Below are 12,893 nucleotides of genomic sequence, written 5' to 3'. Positions count from 1 at the left end.
TGTGATATATACATATATATATATATATATAAAGATATATATATAGTATTTGATTCGGGGCGAAGTGGGACGCACTTGTATGAGAGACAAGCTTGAGTGGAACTGTGAGTTCTCATCGGATGTGAATCACGACGGTATGCACATCTCACGAGAGATCGTATATCATTAAAGTGATATATATTTCGCGCTTCTCCAGGATGGCGGAACTTAAAGCTTTTTCTATCGATCGATATCTTTAGGCGATTGTGTAATTCTTCGGTCTCGTCTCCATGCACTTTAGATTCGGTGGACGATATCATATGAAGGATTCAGATTCGTTCCGAATCGATTTGATCGGCGGACGTAGCCGGTCGCACGACACACACACACACACACACACACACACACACACACACACAAGACACACATCTACACGCGTGATCTCACCCACATATACACACAAATGCACGCTACGCGTGCACTGTACACTGTACATTCGTGTAAAGCATAGCGAAGCCTTATTGAGAAAGCAATATTCATCCTTAAACCGCTTAAAGTATTTTCAAGCTGCTAATCTATCGAGCGATTTCTTCCTACGCTAGATTAAAGGGAAGAAGGAACGTCTCGGGACGAAAGACGGGAAAAGCTCAGCGAACGCAGATCGGTTTCGCGATCGGCGATGGTCGAAACTCACGCGAGAGGACTGTAAGCTGCAACCTCCCCCCCCTCCCCCTATATTCCTAATTGCGGCGATATTCCTCCAAATTATCGCGCACTGGCAGCGTGTGCGGAGCTTGAAAAGCTCACCTTGATTTTTTGCGCATTTTTCGAAATTACTATATCGGAGCTCGCGAAAGTACGACCATGTTATCGTTCGAAACGAGTTATGGTGTAAATAAAAGAGAAAAAAAAAAGAACATTCGCAATTTCGCGGATCGTATACGGCGTTAGAGTTGGAAGGACAAGTTTAATTACCCTCTCGCGTTCGCGCGTAAACACGTGCAAAATTTTGTTCGCGTGTTCGCGTAAAAAGCGAACTTCGCGACTGAAAAAGTCTAGAGACGGCCGCGCGTTCACTTAGGACATCTGAGATACATCTTCGCGAAAAATAAGGAAGAAACAAAAAAGACGCGAGTCGAGTAAAACCTAAATTAGATTCTTAAGTCGTCGTGGATAGGTAGGACTTGCAAAAATATCCACGGGAGATGCGTGGAGAAAATCCAGAGTGGTCATCTCTTTGGAACGAAAGCGCCCTTTCTTTCTTTTTTTTTTTTTTTTAATTAGCGTGATAGCCGCGATCGGAATTCGCGAGAGAGTTTTTCCGCGATGCGCGTTTCATCTCTCTCTTCCTCTATCTGTCCCTTTTCAGAGAGTGATATCCGCGTGTAAACGTGATTCGCCGTAACGTTCATTAATCGATAGCTGCTCTTCGCGTCCGAGAGCCGGCACTTCCGGCCGCAAACGGGCATAGCGGGACGTTTTTTTTTTTTTTTTTTTTTTTTATATTATTAAACGACCGCGTCGCATTCCAGAGGAGGGAGGGTCACCAGCGTAATCTCCGGGTCGGTAGAGTGGTTATCACTTCGCGCATTCCACATATCGATCACACCAACTGGAGTAGCTACAGTCGCCGACGTCGTTTACACGTGGGCAAAAGTAGCACAGTCCCCCCGCGAGTCTCCTCTCTGTAAATACACCCTTTCCAAGTTGCACCCGCGAGGGTGATAGACGGTCCGCATTCTCGCGCGTTACTCAACGCAAAACGCACGGGATGCGTATTCCTTTTTTCATCGAATAATTCGGATTTCTGTGCTTGAGCTTGGTTCTCTTTGGTGAACGAATCGAATTCCATCTCTCGGGCCGCACGCATCGAGCGAAAGACACGTTGAACGCTAATGGCTAAACGACGATATCGCTCGGATTTTCATTTTTAATGTGACCCAAACGAGAATTCATCAGACAGATATCTAAAAGTAAATTTAATTTAATTTGAATGAAAATTAATTTAATGTAATTTGAAATCGTATGCGTGTAACGCGCGGAGAATGCGGGGCGATACGCACACGCACACATACATACATACACAACACGCGTTTTAACGAAATCGCAAATTTCATCGCCTATACTCGATTTTCTCTTCACTTAACGAGAATCCTTTACTAAGGTGTGTACCATAAAGACGAGTACGGCGGACGTGTCACGCCCAGCTGATCTCGCGACTCTCTTTTCATCCCGCTTCTCCGTGACGGAGCTGATCTGATCGCGATCGGCCTGTGTAAATATTATTTGTCGCATTTACGGGCGAACACGAGGGAAAAGAAAGCGAGCGGGAAAAACGCGCGGCACTCGTATTTTTCGGCATGAAAAGAACGAAGTGAACGTACTCCAACTCGTCGAATCGAGCGGGAAGAGGACTGCACTCTTTCGTGGGAAAGAGAAAGTCCCCGGGCCATAACATAGGTCATTAATAATAATATAATAATAATAGTAATAATATTAATAGGGATATTCCAGCGTTATTTTGTACATAAACAACTTTATCAACGGATATTAAGAAGTCATCAATAAATCTATATATAAAAAAACTTGAAGATCCTGTTATTATTTTCTTCACCTGTTCCTTGTTTATCGAAATTCTTCAAGTCGGTTGTCGGAATTATTTTGATCGCCAAATTCTGAATATTTTAATAAATAACTTGCTTTATATTGTCTGGAACTCTGCGGGAAATGCGGTTTTAGATTAACAGAACACGCATCATGCTCATTGATAAGCAGCGAATATTTGTTGCTAGAGTTGCCAGAATCAATGTTCGCGTCTGTGTTTGGCGATGCATTTAACGCTAGATATGATCGTCTATATAATTCTGAGTCTCATATATCTAATATGGAAATCGCATTCAAACGTAAACACGGAGGGACTAAGAGACAGTTACATCTGGCATAATGCGGTTGCATTTGCGTGGTACATAGATCACGATGGATCGTAAACATACAATGCAAATCGGACAGTCAGATCTAACATTAAATACGCTCGTTTAACATACGTAATGATGCTCCATTTCCTCAAGGAAATAAAACGTCTGTTCTCATTAACATTGTACCTCGATAATCAAAATTTCAAGATTTCACGTATAAAATTCATTTAAATGACACGATTTATCACAGATAAAATAATGCTAAATTTTCCGCGCGAATAAATCCGCGTGCAATATAAAAAAGAAACGAGATCCTGCCCCCCACGTTTTGCATAATTTTATTATAGGATCGTCAGGTTCTGGCGCATAGTTGTGTGCGCACGTAGTAATAATTCGCATGGATGAAGCATCCGACATATCTTCAAATACTGACTTTTATTGAAAGAATCCAGTAACATAAGCATATTACATATAATCCTATTATATACAAAAATTATAATTCATCCTGTAACACTTTGGTGTAGTAATTAAAAATCGCATATTCGCGTATAAATAAAATTATAAATATAAAAAAAAATGATGCAACATATATCTATACCCATGTAACATTTGTGACATACATCCCATATATGTAAAAAGTAACCGCACGTATCTCCGGAATGTATAGAAAATTAAATTGATTTGATATTTCGGATGCACAAAAAAAATTACATTTTACACGTGATATATTTGAAACGAACTGAATCATACTATTAGTAACATATATAAATAAAAATCATATTTATTATAAGCCCGTTTTCCTCTGTTCTCCTTTTTGCTATTAATAGAAAAATAATGTTACAAATTATATTTATTGGATTTGGTCAACGTTCTAGTACATTAGAGACTTGTCGATGTCTCAAACGGCGATTACGTGGCAAATTACACACCATTTCGTAAACATGTTACACCACAATTGTAATTGTATAGTCACAGTTCTAATAGTTCTTTTATGGGTAACTAATGTTTTTTTGCCATCGCAATGCCCAGACCCAGAATACTTGCGACACCGATAATAACACCTCCCGCGATAGCCATACCCACAAGGCCCTCTGTAAAAAAATGAAACAAACGAGATTCAATGCCAATTCCAATCACGAAAATTAAGCGGTCTTAATTATCAATTTTAAGGTTAGTCAACGCGGTTAATATCGCGAATGAAATATTATCAATTAGTCTCGATTAATAATAAAAGGAGAATACATGTAACAAACAACATGATGGTATTAAACAGGAATTTTTCATGTCGTCGATATAAATTTTTATTACTTATTGTAGAATATACAGGCGAAATACTAGAGAAATATTAGATGCATTGCAGATTATTAACAAAGCTACAGAATCTATGCTAAAGCTTTTAATCTGTATTAAAGTATGAGAAACTAAATACTCTACCACCACAAAGAATGAAATTAACGAAAGAAAGTTAATTACAAAAGGAAAAAGTTGAAGATTTTTTAGAGGTCATGGAAGAGATTATATTACAGAGATTGCACTGTGGAAAGGTGCATAAGGTTGTCTTTTTCGAAACTGATGAGTTTTGGATTAGCATGAAACGTAAATATGCAAAATCATTAAATGGAATCAATATAAAATTTAGCAATCCAAAATAGCAGAAGTACTACTAGAAGCAACCAGAAATAGTATGAATGTGTAAGGAAATCACAGAAATCCCTTAACGATATTGCTCCTAGACAAATTACAAGCTTTATTCTCTTAAGCCGACAATAAATGATAAAAGGGAAACCTTTTTCCATCTTCTTCCTTATCAACATTTCCACTTCTTGCACTTGCACATTTGCTGGTTCAATTTGAAGAAATGCCCTAATATATGACAGTGCCTTGGAATATTCCTGGAAAAAAAGATCAACGATCAAGAGAATCAAGATCACTCTACAGCAAAAATCTGATACATTATGCTGTACATGTCTTACCTTTAATCTAGCATTTCCAATGGCTAAATAATACAGGCAATCACGCTTTTCTGTATCGAAATTGCTGTAGAGATCCTCCAGCAGCAATATGCCTTTCCTAATATCAGCCGAATATTTACTTCTCACAAGGCACCAGGCATATTCGAATTGTGCTTTTTGTGTAACGTATGATGTATGCAACTGCTCATGGTATATTTTTTCGAATTTCTAAAATAAATTGTTACAACATGATGCAACATTCATTTAGATTACATTTTTCGATTAATGCGTCACTTTGATCAATCCGTCTTTCTTGTTGCAAACATTAAATTGAGATGTTTATGCGCGAAATAAAAACGTACAATGTATATAAAAACATATATTCTTTTATAGAGGAAGTGTCACGTCGTACTACGTCATTATCCACTCCGGTGATTCTCAAACATTCTCGAAAATACACCGCAGAAATTCTGTGAAAAATAAATCACCTTCATAGGTTTTGAATAATATTTGGAAATTAGGAAAACGATCCAATTTGAACAAGATATATCGCGTAAATATTAGTTTTGTGGACGTGACCTAACCTCACTTTTTCCCAATACGCGTCATTATCGGGGCTCCTCGAACAAGGCAAGAAACGAGTTAAAAATACGTCGTCAAGACAAACATAATATCGATAACGCATAGAAAAAATCATCCATCATGAGCGTGTTTACCTTCAAATCTTCAGATGAGACGATATCGGTCAAAACGTCTTCCATTTTTTTCTCTTCCGGATACTTGACACACGTAAGCCAACACTGTGACTTGGGATCCCGCACCACGTTTGTACTTACGAATGACGGTTCCTGACGCGCGACCGCAGGTGTAAGTTCGTTAGACGACTTGACGCATCGCCGAGAGGCGGGATACGCGGGGCTTGCTGACGCGATAGATGGCGCGGTTTATGAATCTTCTGAAAGCGAAAATCTACGGAAACGGTGCTTTCCATTTAGTGACACAAGTAAACACAAATATCTATCTTTCTCGACATTCAATAAATAACAAGGACAAAACGATACTTGTCGATTTCCCCATAAAAATTTTTTCATATAAAAATATATATAAATATATATAATTCTATGTGGAAAATGTCTATATGTGTTCATATCAGTTTCTTTTTTTTTTTGTAAAATTTCTATTTGGTATAAGAAAAAGAATAATAATGATGAGAAGACAAAAAATAATTTTCGTATCTTTTCTTTTACACAAAGTTAAGTTTGAAGATATGAGAAAATAATTGCCTATATGTAATTATATATATTTCTGATTAAAAGCATATAAAAGAAACAATGTGAAAATTATCCTTTTAATTATTTTTTATGTTTTTTTCATTATTGTTATTTTTCCTATATCAAACAGAAATTTTACAAAAGAAACCATGAACATATATGGACAAGTGTAATATATAATAATATATATCTATATTATAATATATAATAATATTTATCTATATTTATATATATTTATATATATATATCCTTACAAGATTTTTTATCGGGTTGCATTTGTGTTGCTAAATGGAAAGCACCCAAAAATAAAATATTTCCAAACGCAATCTTTCGATGTCAAACACGCACTTGTTAGAAAATAAAATCGCTTTAATTATAGACTAATTTTAGTTGCACATATTTAACAAAGCTATGACTAGTTATAACGATGATTGTCAGACAGGAAGTCAGAATATTATAACAGAAAATGCCGACTTGTGCCGAGGAGACTTCATCAGAAATATTCGGAGAAACAAAAGGAGTCAGTAATAATAATGATTAATAAGTACGGGTTGTAGTCATTTTTAATAAAAGTCGTGACAAGATAAATTTATTATCTATCCTTTCTGAGTCCATTGAATTAAATCTCTTAAGACAGAAACCTGAACCTAACTTATTTCATTTTGTTATAAATATAACATTTAATTCTATGGTTTCATTAATTTTTTATATCAGGTTATATCAGTTACTTCAATTTTAAGTCATTTTCGTCACACAAAGATTTTTATTCAAAACTGTTCTCGGCATTTCTTTTATGTTTTCATCTTGCTTAAACAAATTTATCTTCCATACCATCGAGATATAAATTATCGGGAATGTTTGTTACGGCGACTGTTGCAAAATTGAATGTTTCTTATTTGATACAGACAAGATATCTGAGTACTAATATTTTAGATGCAATACTGTCATTCTTTGATCGAATAAATGAAGACTCTCAACGGAATAAAACTTTTTTTTTTAGAACAATGAAGATATAGATTTTTTAAAAATGAAACGTCAAAATGCGACGCCTGCGTACTTCGAGTATCATTTCCCTCACCCCCCTCCCAAGTTTACATGGAAAATCTTGCATTACACATTGTGAATAAAATGGAGAAAGTTATCGCGAATGAATATACGGCCTACGCCAGTTAATTTAATTACGATCCCGACGAGTGATTCGCTTTGTGTCTTTGACAGCGCGCGATACGATCATGAATGTTAATGAGCGCGATATCAATATTAACGCGCGCTTAAATATATGCCCATTACGCCGCAACGTCGGGACTATTAAATACACAAATAGGGGGATTCATAAATTTATGAGACTTTTAGCGTAATAAAATTTATTCACGTAAGCACGACGATACAATGGTTGTGTTTCAGGTACTGACAGGCACAATAGGATATTCCCGCTAAACGTTGGAGAACATTCGGTTCAGTTGTTTAGCCAACGAGTACAGTGGCAGGCCTGTTACGGTATAATAATCCCCATCTATTTTCTCAATTAGGCAAGCCCCTAAGCCCTGTATACCATAGCCTCCTGCTTTATCCCTAAAATAATATTCTGTTTTAGCTAAGAATCAGTTGCAACGATTGTGCAATGCATAATAGCTACACTCACATGGGATCTCCAGTTTTAATGTACTCCCTTATTTGTCTCTCCGATATGTCTCCGAACTTTACTTTGACAGATTCATAAAACTGGATATCAGTTTTTGGTGTTTTCAGACACACACCAGTGTAGACGACATGCTGCTTATTCGCTAGACTAAGAAAGCATTGGATATTACATCTGAGTGTTACGTACAGACTTAATGCTGATCTCAGTGAAAGTTATTTACCTAGACAACATTTGGAATGCTTCCACTTCATTCTTTGGCTTCCCAAAAATGACATCACCCATCGTCACCATGGTGTCCGCGCCTATTATCAAGGATGGCGGTACCGGGTCCGCTTTCAGACGCTCGTATACCTCGAGCACCTTGTACCTGGCGATATCCTGAACGTATTCCCCGTGACCGTCATACTTGGATCTGTCGAGGTTCTCGTCGTAGAGGGACGGCACCACTTCCGCATTAATGCGCTGACGAATGTTATTCGCGTTAAACGATTGTCTACCTGAGAGCGGTCATCGCGCGAGACGTCCGGGTTCTCCGGTCTATATCTATAGGATACTTAAAAAGAAAAAAAGAAAATTCTTCGTACGATTGTTTACCAAGTGCCTGATTATGTCGTGCCGCCTCGGGGAACCGCTGGCCAGGATCGTCCTGCCGTTCGCCAGCGCCTGGATGGTCGACTCCAACATCCTGGAGTGGTTATTGTTGACTCAATGCAAAATTCACGAATCGCAAACACACGCGTCTTGTTACACGTGGTGCGAAAAAACGCGGGAACGTAAACATGTTCATGGCATGGCCGACGCCCGTCGGTAAACCTGAACCATTACATGTGCGTTTTTACATCTTGATGATGTCAGCTGTAATCGCAGAGGACGCTGCAGGCGAGAGAGGCGCGCTTGCTCTTTGATGGTTTGGTCTCTTTCACTTCGTCAATATCACGCAGAATTTTCCTTGCCGGAACTTTGATTAATTTCAAGAGATTTAGATTGTTATTCGTATATTTAAACTTGAGGTATATTTAAGTAATATCTTTATGAAATTGTGTTACAGAAATTTATTGGAGCATTTAAATAAAATTATATATGTATATAAATATATGGAAATTATAAATTTGTTAGGTACATACTGGTACGTAGTACCTATTTAGGCATTCAATGTCATTGTTTCGAAATTAATTATATTATATAATTAATTAGAAACTAATTTTATATTATTTAATATTAAAAATTCAATTATGTTTATAATTTGTATTAATTATAAATAACATTAATTAAAATTTTTTTTACGTTGACGAAATTATTTCTCATTATAATAAAAATGTTAATGCTAATTTCTTGGTAGTTTTAAATAAAAAAAAAGAAAACAACACTAAATTAAAAAATTTATAAATAATATCTACAAGTGATTGTGTATCTATGATTGTGTGTTTTTGATATATTACTGCCAGTATTAAAAATATGTAAAACATTAAGAATGTTTAAAAATAAGTTAAAAAATCTTAGACAAGATATTTTTGATTTTTTGATATTTGTACCTTAATTTAACCTTAATACTTTTTTAAAGCATTGTTCAATAATAAAGATATTATAAAAGATAAATTAATATTTAATTATCAAAAAAGTATGTGTAAACGGTAAATAAGTTTCAATTTAATTTAGTTCTTTAATCACAATGATTATAAGCAAATATAAAAGTTACGGATATAAAAACACGTTATATTTTAGACGTTGTCAAATTAAGTAATTATGAAAGCCGTTAACAATATAAATAATAAACGAAAAGTCAGATAAAATATCGAGAAAGAATATTAAATGTCATTATGGATATAAAAGTAAATGTGTATAAAGAGTGTTATGTATGTTCATGTGTCATATATTACACAACATTCAGTATCCATGTCCATTTCTAAAAAAGGCACATGTTAAGTTAATACTTGAATATATTGAAGTTATTATTGTCGTTTTTCCGCGATGCCAATTGGTTTCTCTTATTGTGCTTACTTCATGAGCGGCTGTCATCGCGATCGTTTTGACAGTTGTGTTAACAAAAGGTTACTAATGTAACAGTATTATATAATGTTTGTTCCTTCTGTTTTAAAAGATAAATAACACGCACAGCGCGCTTAAAGGAATGAAAAAAATTATTAAATAGAAAAATTATTAAATAAAACAGCAGTACCAAGAAATATAAACAAGAATAAACAGAAAGAGAAAATTGAGAAGAACCATAATTGTAAACACTAAACAACTATTTAAAAAATAGAAGAATAATTATTTAAAGTTTTAGTAATATAATTGTAATCAATTATTATGGATGTAATACAATTGTAAAGTATATAAATAAGTTATATAATATAATTATATAAGTGGCGTCATTTTATTACATTTCTTATGTATATTTTCTTGTATAGATTTTGATATTTTTTTATTAATAATTTTTCTTTATATTACAATTTATTATAGACTTTTTTCTTATTTTTTATTATAGATATATGTGCAGGATATCCCATTTTAAATAATGCATTTTAATGTCTCTTGAACGATGCATTAAAAAAGTATTAAGATACAAATGTCAAAAAATCAGTAATTTACGAGATATTTTATATTTTATTCTGGCATATTCAGACATTCTATATATATACATATTATGTTTCATGATAAGAATATATGTATTTAACATAAACATTTGCGAAACGTAAAATGAAAAAGATTCGTCTTTGTCCCATGTCTCTACGTTTATTTTTGAAGAAGTTACAGCCTTTTAAATATTCGCAGGTGCGCCCTATTAAAAAAACCTATAAAAAAACTCCCCTCATATTTGTTTTCTAAATGTTCACACTTTTTTGTTCCCCTAAAAAGGTAGGAAAACACGTGTGCTACAAGCCCTTTGAAATACGCCGACGTGCCGCCGCCGTGAAAACGTATGCGTCGCCATCTATCGGATAGATCTTCGGTCGATATTGCGGTCGATATTATCGATATCTTCTTAGTATAGTGACAGTATATATATTTATATAATTTTTGCTTCTTTTGTTTAAAAAAATAAATATTGTGCACGTAATGCGCGTCTGTGATGTCTACTCTTTAAAGTCTTTAAAAAAAAAAAAAAAAAGAAATGTTCCATGGGACTGAAAATATGCTTAAAGACAAAAAATTTCCACTGAAGAAATTTCTTTTCTTTGTCCACATGAATTTGATAAGAATAATATATAAATAATTTGACTAGTGGAACCAAAAAAACATCAGACGAAAAACGGAAAGAAATTGAATGACAAATCTGATTAGAGCAAATTGCCTTTTAATATTCTCATTATTTTATTAAAATAACGAGCTGAACTTTTTTTTGATAGAAAATATATCGTTTATATCATATATATATTTTACATATAGATTTTCAATACTAGCACTGTACTGGAATACATATGAAGCTTATACAAATAGCAATGTAACATCAGTCCGCTTATTTACTCCATTGTTATCATTGGCGTCTATCTCCCATTCTTTATTCCTTTCTCCAAAGGAAGATTAAAAAGATCGCTTCGTTCGGTCGTCCAAAAATCGCACAAAGAATAATTGCGTCGATTTTTCGTGGGTTTTGATATGCCTCCAATTTATTTATTTATTTATAGACACACTATATACACGCACACACACACACACACACACACACACACACACACACACACACACACACATATATATATATATATATTTATATTTATATAATATATTTAATTCGCTTATTTAACAATTTCGTGAACGCGTGCTGTATGTAATTTGATATACGTTTGGCGTACATTCAAAAAAATATATCGACGTTAGAGGGAGAACTGTTCTCCAGGCGCAACTCAAACAGACTCTAATACATCGTAATTGGTAAATTACGTAAATGCCGCATGCCATGAACGAACCTAAAGGTCAGTCAGTCCGAGGTCTTACATAATCGCAAGGCGAAAGGTTGATCCATCTTTGCGCTGCGCAGGCTTCCAGCTGTACAAAGATTTAGCGGCATTCTTTTTTTTTTCGCTTGTCACTCGAAATCGTGTCTAGCTCCGCCTTTAATCAATTATTCGGTAAGCAATCTAATTGCTTAATTCGCAAAGGGAAAAGTTTCTAAATGATGCCGCGACACTGAACTTTGTTTCAACAGATGCTCTTTTGAGATGAATAGACAAACGGCTATATGTGAGATTTTACTATTTTTATCAGATCGATAATTTGCGATAATATCCGTGGAATACGAACGGCATTCTTCAACGAACGAACAATCGTTTCCTTTCCCATTGCGTCTTTGTTCGGCAATCGTACTACTATGTTAAAAGAGGGAGAAAGAAACGGGAGATTTCGTTGTAATTTTGCTGAAATAGCATCGCATCGAATCCCAACAGATTAATTGCATTTGTTTTCCAAAATTTGGCTTACGCCACTGTGCTAAAATAAATATTTAGCGATTGTATGTCCGCAATTATTCGTTTGGTTGAAAATCAACAAACGCACGCGTCTGTCTGCGGTAAACAATTCGCGTAAACAATTAATCGCTTTAATTTAATGCGGATACGAACGGGTAATAACGGCAGGGTCAAGTTTATTAATGAATACACGTGGCGAATGCCGTGGTGTTATTTATTAGATAATTGCCGCTTAGAGCCGCGAGCATGAAATATCGCCTTGTTATCCCTTTGTAATCGCCGAGTCTTCCAACTTGATCTATAATAATTGACAAACGCGCTTACGTAATCGGCTGCAACGGAGCATATCTGAAAATCTTGAAAATAATAATCGACACGATGATTATAAGCTCGCATAATCGCGCAATGAGTTATAAGCTCGAGCTGGCTGCTAATTATTATTATTGCTATTATTAATTTTTCAAGTCGGCGTATTGTCATATGCAAATCAGGTATACTTACGATTGGTAGATAAAAGAATAAATTATATATCTGAAAATTATGCCGGGTTTAAAGGATGGAAAGAATAATATAAACGAAATCACGCGATGTTTTTAATCTTTTTTCCGTAGATATTGCCTAATTCTTATGAAAATATTATTTTGTGCAAAACAGCGTTTGAGTCTGTCTCTTTACAGTCTCGTGGAGGATTAGAAAGGAGTATGTATCAAAATTATTACTTCGAGATG

General features: G+C 35.1%; 2 protein-coding genes across 2 annotated transcripts; both read right to left on the bottom strand.

Annotated features, from left to right (window-relative positions):
• Window positions 1-3,310: 3,310 nt before the first annotated feature.
• Window positions 3,311-5,749, bottom strand: Fis1 (Mitochondrial fission 1 protein). Its single transcript, XM_011633175.2, has 4 exons — window positions 5,563-5,749; window positions 4,868-5,074; window positions 4,681-4,786; window positions 3,311-3,985 (listed from the first exon to the last, which is right to left on the bottom strand). Exons 1-4 carry the CDS (start codon window positions 5,605-5,607, stop codon window positions 3,894-3,896), a joined length of 450 nt encoding a protein of 149 aa, XP_011631477.2. The 5' UTR covers window positions 5,608-5,749; the 3' UTR covers window positions 3,311-3,893.
• A 1,715-nt stretch (window positions 5,750-7,464) lies between these two features.
• On the bottom strand, window positions 7,465-8,806 carry LOC105423427 (uncharacterized). Its single transcript, XM_011633174.3, has 4 exons — window positions 8,354-8,806; window positions 7,980-8,221; window positions 7,760-7,906; window positions 7,465-7,689 (listed from the first exon to the last, which is right to left on the bottom strand). Exons 1-4 carry the CDS (start codon window positions 8,441-8,443, stop codon window positions 7,551-7,553), a joined length of 618 nt encoding a protein of 205 aa, XP_011631476.2. The 5' UTR covers window positions 8,444-8,806; the 3' UTR covers window positions 7,465-7,550.
• Between the last annotated feature and the right edge of the window lie 4,087 nt (window positions 8,807-12,893).

This window comes from Pogonomyrmex barbatus, unplaced genomic scaffold, assembly GCF_055798465.1.
Source record: "Pogonomyrmex barbatus isolate J1 unplaced genomic scaffold, ASM5579846v1 scaffold16, whole genome shotgun sequence".
In the NCBI taxonomy this organism is placed as follows: Eukaryota; Metazoa; Arthropoda; class Insecta; order Hymenoptera; family Formicidae; genus Pogonomyrmex; species Pogonomyrmex barbatus.
Note: the sequence above shows the minus strand (reverse complement) of the source record. Positions and strands in the feature narration are given on the sequence as shown.